At 31.0% G+C, this 16,940-nt stretch overlaps 1 protein-coding gene across 5 annotated transcripts in view; it reads left to right on the top strand.

The window, feature by feature from the left end:
• Positions 1-16,940, top strand: part of LOC131060608 (nucleoside hydrolase 3) — a 109,600-nt gene that overhangs the window by 31,691 nt on the left and 60,969 nt on the right. For 2 of the 5 annotated variants that reach the window (XM_057993912.2, XM_057993915.2), the window contains one exon: positions 15,602-15,908. In XM_057993912.2, coding sequence (XP_057849895.1) covers positions 15,735-15,908 — 174 coding nt within the window. In that variant the 5' untranslated portion in view covers positions 15,602-15,734. Of the gene's footprint in view, positions 1-11,609; positions 11,969-15,601; positions 15,909-16,940 lie in introns of those variants that run through there. The other 3 variants (XM_057993910.2, XM_057993914.2, XM_057993913.2) reach the window with 3 other exon arrangements.

Genomic DNA, 16,940 nt, shown 5'->3' with positions numbered 1-16,940 from the left:
TCCCTCAGGGAGGGCACAACTTCATCGACAATTGTAGTATCAATACTGATCATAGCAAGGGCGTCAAAGCTGTTTTTAAAGTCAGAAGGTCGATCCTTAGAGGTAGAGGCGGGAGTTGGAGTGGGAACCTGTCGATCAGAGTGACCATGATCAACTATAGGTCCATCTGAGACGGGACCATCTGAGACGGGGGATTTCACAAACCTTCTACGCTTTTTGATTTTGGAGGAGACCAAACGGAACCCGTCCTCAATATAATCTTCCAGGGTTGGGTTAGCAGAAGTAGAAGGAGGAACAGGGTGGGGGGGAGGGGCAGATAGGCATGTCTCTGAAATGGGTAATCCCTGTTCAGGAGCGGAGGAGGAGTTCACAATTGGGGGCTTGGGATTAGCTCCATTATCCTGGTTCCTCTTTGTGTTCGAAGATCTCTTAGATATAATGGGACAATTTTTTCGGATATGGCCATCCTTTTTGCATAAAAAGCACGCGTTAATGCCTCCTAGGAATTCCAGAGGGCACGGGAAGGATTCGTCCTCAATATTGAGCCTAAGGATACTGGGCAGATCAATCCCAGGCTTAATAGATAGGAGAACCCTAGCATCTAGGTGCGGAACAAGCCGAGATGAGTCATCCATCCGGATGAATCTACCCAACGGTTCAACCATTTGCGGGATAAACTTCCATAAGAAGGGAGGGATGTTCTTCAACACAAGCCACCTGGGGCAAGACAGAGCTAGAATTTCTTCAGCATTAGCTTCAGGGGACCAACCTAGGGCACGGAATGAGGTTTTACCCACGTTCCAATAGACCTTTTTCAAAATTTCGACCTGGGTCTCATATGATTTAAAAAATATAATGAACAAACCTTTCTGCAATTGTCTACAGAAGGAGATACGGAAACCTAGTTTAATATTCCAGAAGTTGTAAAACCAGTCATCCATAAATTTTCTTGGAGGGCATTTATCAATGTCAACGTAGGCAAAGAAAATTGCAGTATCTTTGAGTCTAGACTTCTCACTAGCAATAGCACTAGCCATAGATTCGTTCGGAGAAATGGAGAAAGAAGTGGAGCCATCCCTAGGGTTCTTACCTTCTGGATTGGCTCCATCGCTCTCGTCCATTGCCACGAACCTCGCATCTTGCGCCACCGAACTAGCACTCCTACCAACGACCTCGCAGAAGGACTGTTTGGACGGAGTGGAAGGCAGGGGACCAAGCGGCGGGGGAGAAATTTGGGGCGAGCCATCCGTCTCAACCTCCATAAAGGTCAAGCACATTCGGCCAGGGGGAGAATTAAATGCACGCAGAAAGCAAAAATAAATGCAACGAAAGGAGAGAACAAAAAGGAAGGACACTCAAACCCTGCGGAGGAGGGAGGCCTCCTCAAACGACCGCCACCTCAGGGAGTTTCAATCCACATCAGCCGAAAGTTCGCCCATCGAGATCAATAAATCCAATCCATAGTTTATTTTTTCTAAATATATTTATTTTTTAAATTAAAATAACTAATAGATTTTAATATAAAAATAAATAAGTAAATTTAAAATAAAAAATAGTTAAATTATTTTAACATAAGAAATAACTATATGGTTGTATCGTTAAAATGCAGTTTGATATTTTTTATTTTAAAATTACTTATTTATTTCTTATATTAAAATCAAATAATTATTTTAATTTAAAAAGTAAATATATTTAGAAAAAATAAACTATTATTTACTTTTATATACATGTTTAAATTTTTTTAAAATAATATTATTAAAATTTACATATAAGTAATTTTAATTTTCTATGTTAAAATCACTTAGTTATTTGTTAGGTTAAAATCATATAGTTATTTCTTATGTTAAAATCATTTAAATATTTTTTATTTTAAAATTACTTATTTATTTCTTATATTAAAATCAATTAATTATTTTAATTTAAAATGTAAATATATTTAGAAAAAGTAAACTATTATTTACTTATATAAGTATTTAAAAAAATTGAAAATAATATTATTAAAATTTCTAAATATATTTACTTTTTAAATTATTAAAAATTTATAATAATATTATTAAAATTTATATATAAGTAACAAATAACTAAGTGATTTTAACCATATAGTTATTTATTATACCATATACGTTAAAATAACTAAGTGATTTTAACCATAAGTAACTAAGTGATTTAACCACAAGTGACATACGTTAAAATCATATAGTTATTTCTTATGTTAAAATCATTTAATTATATATAAGTAACAAATAAGTAACAAATTTAATTATATGTTAAAATCATATGTTAATTATATGTTAAAATTTAATTATTTCTTATGTTAAAAATTTATAATAGTATTATTAAAATTTATATATAAGTAACAAATAACTAAGTGATTTTAACCATATAGTTACTTCTTATACCATATACCTTAAAATAACTAAGTGATTTTAACCATAATTAACTAGGTGATTTTAACCACAAGTAACAAATAACTAAGTGATTTTAACCATGTACGGTAAAATCGTATAGTTATTTCTTATGTTAAAATCATTTAATTATTTTTTATTTTAAAATTACTTATTTATTTCTTATATTAAAATTATATTTTCTAAATATATTTACTTTTTAAATTAAAATAATTAATTGATTTTAATATAAGAAATAAATAAGTAATTTTAAAATAAAAAATAATTAAATGATTTTAACATAAGAAATAACTATACGATTTTAACCTAAAGTGATTTTAACATAGAAAATAAAATTTATTTTTATATAAATTTTAATAATATTATTCTAAAAACATTTAAATACTTATATAAGTAAATAATAGTTTATTTTTTTAAAATATATTTACTTTTTAAATTATTAAAAATTTATAATAATATTATTAAAATTTATATATAAGTAACAGATAACTAAGTCATTTTAACGATATAGTTATTTCTTATACCATATACGTTAAAATAACTAAGTGATTTTAACCATAAGTAACAAATAACTAAGTCATTTTAATCATATACGTTAAAATCATATTGTTATTTCTTATGTTAAAATCATTTAAAATAATTAATAGATTTTAATATAAAAAATAAATAAGTAAATTTAAAATAAAAAGTAGTTAAATTATTTTAACATAAAAAATAACTATAAAATGCAGTTTGATATATATTACCATCAAAATCAATAGTAAGTATCCAATTATTTCTTAATGTTAAAATCATTTAATTATTTTTTATACATATAATATATATCTTACAATTAATTATATATTGTAATATACTTTCTATTAAAATAAATTAAAAATTTAAACATATAAATTATTATAAAAAAATTACATCTGGTTTGGAGTGTTATACCAAATAAAAACTCTTAGAGCGAAATGCAACATTTACAGCGTACTGCAACTACCAACGTCTCTCGATCCAAACGTTGATAGGACTGATTGCACAAAGCAAGTAATTTGGCAGACAGAGGGAGCCGCTAATATTTTAGATTTTAACAGATAAAAAATATTAACTGACAGATGTGACAGATTGTACGGGCCTAGGAATGATTGGCCTGATGGCATGGCGCATGGAGAAGGCATGGCATGGGTGGGCCATTTTGTTCGTTGTGTAGCCATTGCCCTAGTTGAGTATGTATGAATTGTTGTGAAAGTTGTTGATACTTTTTTCTTAATAAATAATATAAATAAAAACTATTGTTTGAAACATTAAATATCAATTTTTGTGTGTTTATATATTAATAATTACAATACATTGCACCAATAGTTGTGACTTTAAAGTTGTTATTGCTATGAAATGTATCATTAGTTGTAAAAAACAAGCAATCATGTGATGCCACATCAGCTACACAAGTATAGGGCCCTCTTTTGCATGCCTATTGGTCTCACCTTTTTTTGGGGTTGTTTTGGACACCTTGACAAAAAGCATGTTGATGTGGCACCATATGTGATGATGTGGCCCTGAAACCTTAGTTATAAGCAAGGGACTTGCCAAGTAAGTTGTTGTAGAAAATTGGGAGTAATTTGAAATTTCCATGTAGGATTTTGAGAAGCGCGAAGTTAGGGTGCACAACTACTTGGTCCTCTCCCCTATTTGTGAAAAAAAGAGTCAACATCATGTGAGTTCTATTATGTTGCACTTAGATTTGTGGGTGCAATTATTATTATGGGGTTTGTTGATGGTTGCACTAGATTTGTAGCTGCAATAATTATTATTGGGTGTGTTGATGCCTCCATCATTCCACCTTTGTGTAATTGTGATTAGTACACTATAATTCTTTTATTAATTGAAGGTGAAAGTTCATCTCGTAGTTAGTTAATGTTTCTTATATTAATCATATCCAATCATCTATACACAAATGGTATATATGACACCTCTATATTTCAAGGTCAACAACACAACAATAAAAGTACAGAGACTCAAAACTTAGGCATATCCAATCATCTATACAAAAAGGGTATATAGGACACCTTTATCTTTCAAGGTCAACAACACAACAATAAAAGTAGAGAGTCGAAACTTAAGCATATCCAATCATCTATACACAAAGGGTATATATGACACCTTTATATTTCAAGGTCAACAACACAACAATAAAAGTAGAGACTCGTGCAAACTGTTTGGTACACTTGATATCTAATCCAATTGTCTACTAACTCGAGTACAAACCTTGTCCCCATTCTTAGCCGAGAGCACAAAAAGATGAACTAATTTATATGCTTGGGCAGCTCATTGATATGTTGTTGAGCTAATTGGTTCAACTGTTTAGGATTAGTTCTATTTATTGTTTCTTCTTCTTTAGGCTACCTTTCATTTTATTGTAATCTTTCTCATCTTGTTCAATACAAAAAAAACTAGAGACTCAAAACTCAGACATTCAATTGTGCACCATATTTTTTAGTCACTCTTTGGTGTTCTTTTGATCAAAATATAGAGTTCTCATAAAATACATGAAAAATAAAAATTATAAAGTGGTATATTGGACATATTGCAAATATAACCAAAGTTAGCATAAACCCTTTCTTGCAAGTCAGCAAGTAAATGGTTCAAAGAAAAGTAAGAACCTATCTGAAAGGCATCAAATATGCTTGTTTGCAAGCCAAAATAATTATGTCTTCTTGACTAAATTATGGATTGATAAAACTAAATTATCAAAAAACCTTAGAATATAACTAAATGATCTTTTTGTAAGGTTAAACCTATTCCAATAATTCCATAACTATTACAACGCAACAATCCATCATAGTGCAAGATCTAGAGTTTTAGATCTTAAATACAACTTGGAAGGAAATAACTTCAATGTGAATAAAAAAAAAGTGTAAAATTTATAGACTCCATATATCCAATCCCTTTGAATGGAGGAACCTCAATATTATAGTAAAAAAATTCAAAAAATTTCTTATAAAATTGAGTGAGTTTTGGATTGCGTCACAAGCACATAAATAAATATGTGAGGCTAAAACCAAAGTAAATCATAGTTAAAAAACAATTCAAGAAAAAACATATCATATAAAATCTAGACACAAATATGATGTTAGGCTAATGGCATAATACCTACAAATGACTTCTAGCGATTATGGTAGATTTTACGCTCTTCGCTAGACAAGAGAAGTGTTAATCATAACAATGATGTTTAGGATGATATTTGAACATGTTGGAAATAAGTCGCATGTGGACCAATGATGGGTTGGCCATTAAGGGGCTAATAACTCATTTGTTAGAGCACTTTGATAACAAATGGAAGGTCATAGGTAGCATATGAGCAGCAAATCAACATGTGGTAACATAGCTAGACTAGGAGCCCAAGCGCCTGCAGTGTGATTTAAGTGGGGCTGTTCAATATAAGCCACACTCGAACTTACAATGGGTTGGCCATAGAGGGGCTAGTAGCTCAATTGCTATAGCACTCTAGCAATAAATAGAGGATCTTAGGTTTGAGTCCTAGCTAGTCCATATGAGCAACAACTCAACATAACATATATGCCATATTAAGATATGGTGATGGTGCCAATGCAAGAAATCATTAGTTATTTTGTATAATTTCTATGAGAAGTTAAGGAACACAAATAACATTCAAACTATTATTCAGTATAACAACGAAATATATGATTTGATTCAACAAATGGTTATCTATATGGGTTGATTGTATGCATACTTATTATTTGAGTGGGGGCATGAATGAGTTAAATAAGAATGAATGCAGAACACACAATTCTTTTTTAAATAATGAAGAAGTAATGATCATAATCCTTCTCCCAATTTGGATGACATGCTAAGACATAAAACTTCTTTAAACATGTCAAGACAACTTTTATATTTAAAAAAGACATTGAATTTTGGCAGTTCATAATATTAAATCTTGTATGTTTATGGATTCAACTATGTAAACTTTTTCCATAAAAAGTTCTTGATGAAAATATGTTTATCTTGTTTAATTCAAAAGCATGCAAGAATTGAGTATATATTATCAAACTACCTAACTTTTTTTAATAAGTTAATTGAGAACATATAACAGGTCAGCCCACGATAATGAATGTCACTTTTTGGTCAAAGCAAGGCATTGAAATTAGCGTTGTTCACAAGATCTTCACTTTTAGACACCTATAGTGGCTAAACCATTTTGAATTTGAAGATGATGCAAACGAATGATTTGTGAGATTTCTTGTGTAGATTCTAAATATATTTTAATTAAAAAAAAATAGAAATAAATTTTAAATCTTCTTACGTAACTTTTAATAACTTATTTTTTTATAGTAACCAACATTTTTAATAAGTGATGTTTATGTCGTAATGCATAACATTTTTTATAGAAAGGAGACATTTTTAATTTTTAAAATAGTGATTTGTCACACCAATATCTAGTGCATGGATATTTTTATCATAATTTTTTGTAGCATAATTTTTTAATTTTTTTTTTAAGTTAGAGTAATTATAATTTGGATAGAGTTGTATGTCGTAGCACATAACTTTTTTTGTATGCATTTGAATCAACTTCCTTTTTTGTATGCATTTGAAACAACTTACTTTTTTGTTGAAATGAGGACACTAATACCTAAAGAGTAGATATTTTTTAGAAAAAAATTTCTCTATTTTTTACTTTTTCACATATGTGAAACGAAGGCCTTAATTTTTGGTAAAAAATTTACATTAACAAGAAATTAAATATATTCAAAATTATAGTTTTTGGAAGCTTATAATAAGGGTTGCATACTTACAAAATACGACATCTAAATGATTTCATTTAATCCCCAAAAATGCAAAGCAAAAGTGGTTTTTTGTGAACACTTTGATAGGCGTAGAGGAGACTCCATTGTAGGTATGATTTAAGACTAGAGGGGTTCTATCCAAGTGGGTTTGATCTAACCTTCTTCAATTTAAATCCTTTTAAAATTGAACCTCTCAAAGTGTAAATCATTATATTTTCTAAAAAAATATGTGATTTTAGGCTAAAATCAAGATGTCCTGGAAGTGGACACTGTATTGTGGCATGTATCGGGTTGGTAAAAGTCTATTTTTTACTTTTGTGTGTTGATCTCATTTGAATTGCACAAAGAGAATACATGAAGGTCGAAAATCTATTTGGAAGGGGGATGAGATTTAATTTAACATTAGAAAATCAATTATTTTTGGTTTAACACCACCAAAATGCCATACACACATATATAAAAAAAGTCACACATATATATACAAAAGGATATATCCAATTTGATACCATGTAAGATTTGGCTATGAATATAGCCACCCTAGATCAAGAAAGCTAAATGCAAGCACAAAAAAATCAAAAGACCACAACAATAGAATAATGTTATTCTATTTAAGGACATAATATGTAAAATAGATACAAAAAAGATGCAAAAATAAAATAATGCACCTAGAATTAGGAAGAGAGATGACAATTTTTTGGAATAATTTATGGAGTGACAACTTGTCTTTGATGGACAATCACCAATTTGATGGAATCAATGAAACCTTAATCAAGATATGGGGAAGAAACATCGAGGACTATTTGAACTAGTGTGAGGTAATACGGATTTCAATTTGCCTCTTCGAAAAATCTTTATTTCCTTAATATTAATCCAACAATAAAATATAGTCTAAGGAGAGGGCTAAATAATAGGAAAATTGTAGTTTCTCTAGATTGACTTGAATAGACAAATTTTAAATTTGGAGGATACAAGGCTAAATTGATATACCTTATTTATAATCATGACTTGTTAGATCTATCTCAGGTCATCCAAATGTTTTGGAACAAGGTATGCCTTCTAAAGGTGGTGCCTTTGCATGACTTTCCACACATAAGAAAGCTCTTGCATAGGATAAACTAAAGAAGTATGGATATTAAATCTCTTAAAATGCACACTTTGTTAGAGTCAAGTGAGAACAATTAACCACCAAGTTATCCATTGTCCCTTTGCATGCAAATATTGGTCTTGGATTTTTGCTAGGTTGAACTTTTCTAAGGCCCTCCTAGACTCTCTCAATTTTTTTGGTCATGGTTAGTTTTGTAAAAGAATGCCCTAGTCTCTTGTATATGGATCTCTAGCCCATCCTTGATAATTCGACACATATGTGAAGAGAGGAACCATGCAATCTGTCAAGAACATCCATCTCATGAGAAACTTCAATCAAGGAGGTGGACATAATTATTATTATTTTGTTGTAGTTGATAGTTCATTGAAAAATGTGCATAAAACAACTCAGTCTCATAGTGAGACATTGTGATAATGAATTCATACACCTTTCTTTAAAACCCTTTTCTCATCCAAGGGGTTGTTCAAGTTGAACAAGTAAATAAATGTTATTTGTCGTCCTTGATAAGGGTTTTTGAAAATCAATTTTGGTGGCACGCCTCATGAGATAATTTGAGTAAATATATGGTGGGTTGTGTTGTTAGTGATCATCATGATAACTTCATATGGTAGCTTCAAGAAATTATAGGAACTAATAATGAGGCCCCAAAGCAAAGATTGTTGCTCCAACAATTCAAATGACTACTTTACAAGGTGCTTGGAAGATTGCCTTGGAAGGGATTTTCTCATAATTAATGCACTCAAGAGTAATAAGTTCTAGAACTAGAGGATTTCCAACACTCGTCAACAAGGAACTGGTTGAATTTTTTTTTAAATGATGAGGTGGTATGTCAACATTTCTATAGAAAATGAAACACTCATGCAAACCTTCTTGGAAATTAGGCTATCAATAGTAATGACAAGTGGCTAATCTTGAGCAAGATCAATGTTTAGGTGAATTTTCTACATCATTGTGTGAGTGTGCAAAGAGATCTTCCCTAGCCAAGAGTGATATTGGTACAATTGAGAGATATGACTCACCATAGATTGAGGAAATAAATGTAAACATCATTGAATGGCATGTCCCTATATTTTGAGATATGTTCGTTCCTTCCACCCTCATCCCCAACCATAGGGTTTCATTTATGTGATCTCCATAATTATTACATATCATGGCATCACATGTGCTTGATAAGATTAAAATGTTTTTAGGCCTTTGTTCTTCACATATTATGATCGTTGGTAGTTTTAACTTTACATTGACTAGTTTTTTTTTGTTATTTTTTTTGTTATGAAACCTCTCTCTTTTTCTCTTTGATGAGAAATGGCTTTTAGGGGGCAAATAGAAAGTAGCCACCTAGCAATCATTTTTTTATTTGGTTTCTAGATCTAGATTATTAAGGCCATTAGAGATGTCATTAACATTGACTATTTAGAAACAAACTAAAATATTTAGGTAATATCTAAGGTTGCCTCTTTTTCTAATCAAACATTTTGAGGCTTACATAATCAATTGAAGATGTGCTATGAGTGGGTGGATGTTTTGCAAGAGAATAATTTTATCTAGGGCTCCATGCACATTAGCTACTATAATGATAATTTTTACAAGAGGTTCTCTTGGTGATAAGGATTGAGTTCAAAGTATTCTATCCTTGCCACAATTATTGAACTTGAGCAAATCCTCTTTAGGTTCTATGAACACATCCAAGTGGCATGAGAAGTGCCAGAGATACAAGATATACAAGTCGTGGTCAATAGAGAACAATATTTTAGCTATGTTGAGCTAACTCATTATGACTACACACTCCTCTATAACACAAAATAGTTTCAACAAAGCAACACTGACAACATAATTAGTCATGAACTTAACTACTAGCAACAATAACAACGAGACACAAAACATCATTTATAAAAACTAAAATTAAATTAATATATTTTAAAAATATAAAATAAATAAATAAAAATAAAATAATTTTTAAATAACTTTTTTAACATTACATTTATATTATTTTAAAGTTTAATAGATTAGATTAACTCATTTAGATGAAGATAAATAAAATATATTTTTTAATTATAAATATTCACATATTATATTAAAATAAAATTCAATAATTTTTTTTAATTTTATCAAAAGTAAAGGAGCTACAAGTAATGGTCTCTCAAAGATTTGAAGTTGAATTCTAAGTCTTTTAATAAAATTTGACATTAAGTCTTAAAGAGATCAAAATTTTAAGTATTAGACGTATAATTTTTTTATGGAACCCTAAAAAATATCTACTCTTTGAGCTCTTTAACATCTTAATGATGGATCACATGGTATGGTCCAAAACATTGATACAAAAAAACACACAAAGTTGAATCCATAAGCAACAACAAAAACTATTATAGATTGTGGAAAATCGATAGACTGACTTTTGCAAATAAAAAAGCAAGTTATCCAGTTTCACACTTTGAACAATCTTGATAAAAATCGACCTATTTGTCAATTTATAAAATGATTTGTGTTATACATTTGTTAGTCCTCTTCTAGTTCAATTACATCTAAGTAGGGGAAGCATATTAGTAGTCATTATAGCTAACTTCACGCACCCACAAATCCTAAACTATACCTCAAATTTTGACATTTTTTTTTGGTTGTCTCTTATGTGACTTAACTACTTATAGTTCTATTGTTATGGCTTTGGGTAGTAACAACGCACACTATAGGATCCATTATGTGTGCAAGGGTCAAAAAGTAGTCATTTTAGAATGTTGCTCGATACCTACTTAAAGATGCCCCAATAACTATGCACTACAACCACCTAAATAATGACCAATACTTATTCACAAATGTCTGATTAGTTGTGCTCTATGAGTACCAATAAAATTGCACAACTCTTTCAATTAAAATAAAAAAAATCTTACTAAACTAAAATGGACACCTATCAATACATATAAAATTTATTAATGAATTTTTAATTATCATTTTGATTTCTTTAATTTTAATAATTGTAAAATTAAATAAAACAAAAGAGTGAGTCACCAATAATTAGAGCATGGATCATAACTGGTACGGTTACCTAACTTCAGTGAATCAATAAAATTATACTTTTAATTTTATAAACAAGCCAAGCATAAAGCCACAAATAGAGAGTGGGGCTCCACCGGAAGGAAATGCCATATTCATTTATGAGACTTTGAAAGGAACAGGGAAAAAGAATTTTGGGTTTGGGATAGGGACCGTGGGACCCACTTGACAGGTGTAAGTGAAAATCAATAGAGCATCCATGTTCACGTCTTCCATGAACGCATGTACAGAAAAATCTATTTAATGTAGTTTTCGAAAAATTTAAATCTAAAACTTGGGAGTCAACTATTTGTAAAAGTTTTGAAGATAATTTAGTTCACGTCAAATTGTAACATAGAAAATGCTTCTGAGAGCAGATCTCCCTGTTAACGTTTAGATTTCGGGATCTTGCAAGAGTTTTTAAATCGCTCCTTTTTTTTGTTTTTGTCTATGCCATTATTCTCATTCCTAACTACCTACTTTCGATTGGCATATAAGTCGGCATCGCATCTGAGGAAAAGGTGAAAAAGAGAACAGAAGTTGTGTTTGGTGTCCTCCATGAGTAAGATGATCTTAAGCTGCATTTAACTTTGTAAATAAAGTTGGTCGCAGTAGCCTTCTCAGCTTTCGAGTAGTATGCCTTTCTGCAGGTACATGCATATAGTTTTATATGTTTGTTTTCTTGTAGTTTTCAGTATCATTCTATATTTTGAGGCATTTTGGTATTGTAGGTCTGTGTTGCCTAAAGTTTATTCGCGTTTGTAACAATATTTAGCCTCTGTTTTTATTTTGGCTTGGCTTCGTTTTAGTCTGAAGGAAAATCTGTCTTCGTTGAAGTTAACTTACTATGGACATTTTAAAGAAGTTATAACAATTTTCTCCATTGCGTTGATCTCGATTGGTTTAAGAATTTACATTGTGTTGAGATGATGCGAACGCTTGCCCACTCTGTTTAAGGAAATCTGTAGTTTTAAATAAGAAATCTGTTTCCTATGGATATATTACAGATATATCACAAGTTACAAAATACATCTTGCAAGGATTTCACATTCACATTGGAAATGAATACAAGAAAATGATTTCCACACAGTCAAATCCATGCAGGGGTTTGTAATTGTTTTTGATGGTGCAATTGCATGCACTTTGATTGCTTCTTGATGTTTGATTTGCACGAAGCAGTTTTGAAAGATGAATTTTGCAGCTTGGCGAGAAACAAAACGAATTATAAAGCACGTTTTTATTGGCAGAAAGAAGCTCTGTAACAACAAAAATTTGTTCTTTCCGGGGCTCCCAAAATATAGTTAGACCTGCTAAGTTGAACCCTAGTGAAAACAGCCAAAGTTAATTGAAATGGTTCCTACAGGAGGAATAAATATTTAGAAGAGAATATAAAGTAAATGACAACCAAACAAATATGAAGCATATTAAATTAATGAATAAATGCGACTGCATTGCGAAGCGCATCCGATGATTTGACTATAATATCGTAGAAATGCTTATTGCGCGTCCCATTTATCAACAACCATACCGACTTTAAGTCAGGGAAAAATATAATAATTTCCACTTTCCAATCTCTGTCTATTTTGACTACAAGCAGCAGAAAATATATTTTATGGGCTTATTTTTGGACACCATTTTTCCATTTGATCAGAATGGCAATAAGTTGCTGGAACTTCGGAACTTTCGAATAGCTGTGAAAATCGTATGATGGTAGTTTTCATCTAAAAGGAAAAGTTTATAAAAGTTGACTGGTAGAAAGTACTCATTTTAAAAAGGAATACTTTAGTAGAGCACTAGAAGTCCTCTGATTTGTTGGATTGGGGGGTGTACTTTAAATTATTATTATTTTGTAATTAAAATAATTTTATTTAGTTATATAGAGGTTAATTAAATAAATAAATTTTATTGATTAATTTTTTATTTGAGAAATTTAAAGTTTTAGTTTGGTTCAAGTCTAAACTCTAAAGAGAATATTTATGGAGGAATCTTTTTTCAATAACTTTATCTTTGAGGATCTTGTTTCATCTTGTTCAAATTTGTGATCTCAGCGGCACAATAGTCTAACGAAGGCACACATCTTACGACCATGTTAGCCCAACAGAGGCACATGGTTTGCCAACTTAGTTACCCAATAGAGATTTGAACCTTGGTTGCCGGTACAACGATGTTGTGGCTTGACCATTGTATTGGACCTTTATCAACTTATTAAATAATTAATCTCAATTTATGAGTTAGAATTGACAATAAAAATAAATGCTATAATTAATGTTTAAATAAATATAAAAATTAAATAAATTAGATTAATACTACTTTGTATTTTGTTGTTCACTTGCAAATTCAATTGTACATTATTTGGGGCTATTTTTGGTGGGTGTTCTCTATGAGCGTAGAACTGACCTCATGTGTAGAACTGAACTTATAACCTGCAAACTTAATTTCATTGATTTTTATCGATTATAGCTTGTTCACTCTAGTGTTTGGATTTGTGTAAGGATAGACAATGTTTACAAACACCTTTGGAGAATCTCTCAGATTGCAAGGGTGTAATTCTCTTCAATCAAACCCCTAACTGACTATGTTTACAACTTCAAATGAAAGATTTAAATACAAGAAGCAAGAATGCAATAGACTTGGATGATGTGTGTTTATGTATTATTTTGTAACGCTAATAGATTCCTTTTATCTTTTTTCACAAATTGAATGTAGATGTATTCAATAGATTTCTAGGTTCTTTCAATGAATGTCCTTAAATACAACAACCAAGCACACCAATCTATACAAATGAGTTAGGTTTGTGCACAATTACTAGTGAAATTGTCGGCAAGGACAAAATTTGACTTTTGAAGTTTAAATGTTTGAGAATTAGATTTGTGATTGTAAAGTGAACCATGTCAAATCCACACCTTTGGATCTGATTCAGGGTGATGAATAATGTGCCTGGGGATTAGAGATGCAAAATTGGGTATCAACAAGAGTTGGAATTAGATATGTGAGGTAATGAGCCAAATTTCCACACAAAAATGCCACTTGTAAGCTAATTATTCCATTAAGGACACTTTTATCAAAGTGGGCTGAAAACTTAAGGCAAAGGGGCATTGGGTATGTAATTTTCACCATTAGATCTTGCACCCTCTTTCATATGCATGTGAACTACCAGGTGGATGCATTTCAAAGTAAAACAAGTAGCCCAAGGAAATTAATTGTTTATGCCTGGAGAGTTTGGAAAAATAATTTCACCACTGATACTGATTATACCTGATATCATGGCTACATTTTGATCCTGTGATTATAAATCATTTATTTATTTTTCAATGTGTACTGAAAAAATAAATCTGACCTTCAGATTACATGTTCTTGTTTAGATGTATTCAATGTCTAAACTTATAGTTATACTTTCCACTTTTTTCCCCTGTTTATATGTTTCAGGACTTTCTGAGTTTTGTTTCAATCTCATAGGAAGACATTTTCTTTAAGATGCAAGCCTTTTTATTTTACTCATCTGAAGACTACAATTGCTTTTAGGCATAACTGGGTAGTTCATATCATATCACCATGTTGGGAAGTTAAGCACTGGGATTATATCCAAAGAAGGAAAACTCATTGAAAGACACAATTGTCAAGGAGTTCTGCTTCACCTGTGGAACAAAACTGTTGATCCTAGGCAGCTCTTGCATGTAGTTCTTTTATATCTTTGAATCAGTGGGAAATAATAGCATCCTTGGTAAGTGAATCAAGAGAAAATTCCATGATGACAAGATAGATTCACATTTCAAAGACCATTTAAGCACTGCATCTAAACCATCTTTATGATCACAATGGTTTGCTTTGGTCAAAAGACTACTGGTCATCACTGGCATATGTATTTTTTTCTCATTTTTCTCTGAGAAATATTGTACCTAATCTCCCCATTTTGTGCGATTTTCTACACCATTCAGCATGCCTTGGTGAAGTCCTGGTCAGTTGTGTGAATTTTGGATATTGCTTTCATTGGTTCTTGCAGCAAATTTTATAGCTGGGAGATATGTATCAATAACAGTTGTGTACTTTTTGGAATGCTTTGATGGTCATGATTTCAAAATTATTTTCATGAATGCAAATTAAAGTTCTCTAGATTCTAATTTTTTTCTTACCAAAGGATGGCACAACAAGCTGCTATTAAATGACTCTAGTTTTCTGGTAACTGTTTAGACAAACTCATTTAAGTTTTTGGATGTATACTATTTCAAGACATCTGTTTTTTTTTTTGTTTCATGGAACTTAATCTTGTTTCTATTTAATTGCAGGTTTGTATAATATGAGGACACGTTGAATTGCAATTCAGATTTTATGTATAGCTGCCATTGAAAATATTCAGTTCAGCCATTAGAAGTTAGATTTATATTTTATCTCAGAGGGGAAGACCAATAGAGGATCAAGATGAAGCCATCCACAATTGCTTTTTTTCAAACATTTCTATTAGCTTGCCTATATTTTATTTATCCATTGAATGGAGTGCCACATCAAATCCTTTTGGACTCGGATATCGATACAGATGACTTCTTTGCAATTCTATATCTTCTAAAGCAGAACCGGTCAGAGTTCAATTTGAAGGTAAGCTGTTTTCCTTTTTTATATATATCATTTGACCGAAGACATCTGTTTGTGATTTTCGTTGCATCCATAAGAAATGAAAATTGCACATATTTTGATATATTGAAATACTATGAGCATATTTAGTGCTGAAGCTGACAACCGAATGCCAATGCAGTTTAGAGCTATCACAGGGTGGGTACTAAACAAGCAAGATTCTTAACAAGGCCTATTGCAATTGAATACCTCAAGTTGCCCTAGGGTATATACTTTAGAGATTATTGATGAGTTTTGCATTGAGAATAGCATAGGGTAATGCTCACGTTCAAAAGCATTGATCATGTGCTTCCTTATGCTTTTATAAGAGCAAAATGTACAATTTAAAGTGCCTTTTGATGCAAGGAATCTTAGTTAGCTATCAAAATAATGGAGAGTCAAGACACATGCAACTCATTTAGAATTCACTTTAGGTATATGTACATTCATTCTGAAATGGTTGATGGTAAAATATGGCCCAAATTCCTACAAACACTTTTTAGAAAAGAGATTCATTGTCTTATAGCAAAAAGATATGAAATTCTCTTGTTGATATAATTCACAATTGTTTTATACCTCATAGAGTTACCATGAGTGAAGCTGGATAATATATCCTTTCTTCTAGATGAAATCCCTCGATGGGGTCTCTGTCTCTCTCTCTCACTCATTATGAATCAAATTTTAAAGGTTCCAAAGTTCTCATTTGTCTTATATCATTGACCTTGTCGTATTTATACATCAATACTATTCCAATCGAAATTATGGCTTTTTTCAAAAGTTTGAAATCTTTGTTAGCTTGCTTTTATGTTTTTGTACTTTTCCAATCTTCTAGCTGTGCACTTTTTGATATCGTGATTTGTATGTTCAATGGCTCCAGTAATTTTGGTCTAATTATCTCTATATCAAGGAATTTTATTGCAAGTAATTGTTGAAATGTTGCATTTTTTGGGTTCAATTTGAGTAGCATTCTTAAGGTTCCACACATTTTGTTGATTCCAACACTTTTGGCATATTGTG

This window comes from Cryptomeria japonica, chromosome 2, assembly GCF_030272615.1.
Source record: "Cryptomeria japonica chromosome 2, Sugi_1.0, whole genome shotgun sequence".
Classification (NCBI taxonomy): Eukaryota; Viridiplantae; Streptophyta; class Pinopsida; order Cupressales; family Cupressaceae; genus Cryptomeria; species Cryptomeria japonica.
This window is presented reverse-complemented; position numbering and strand designations above follow the sequence as displayed.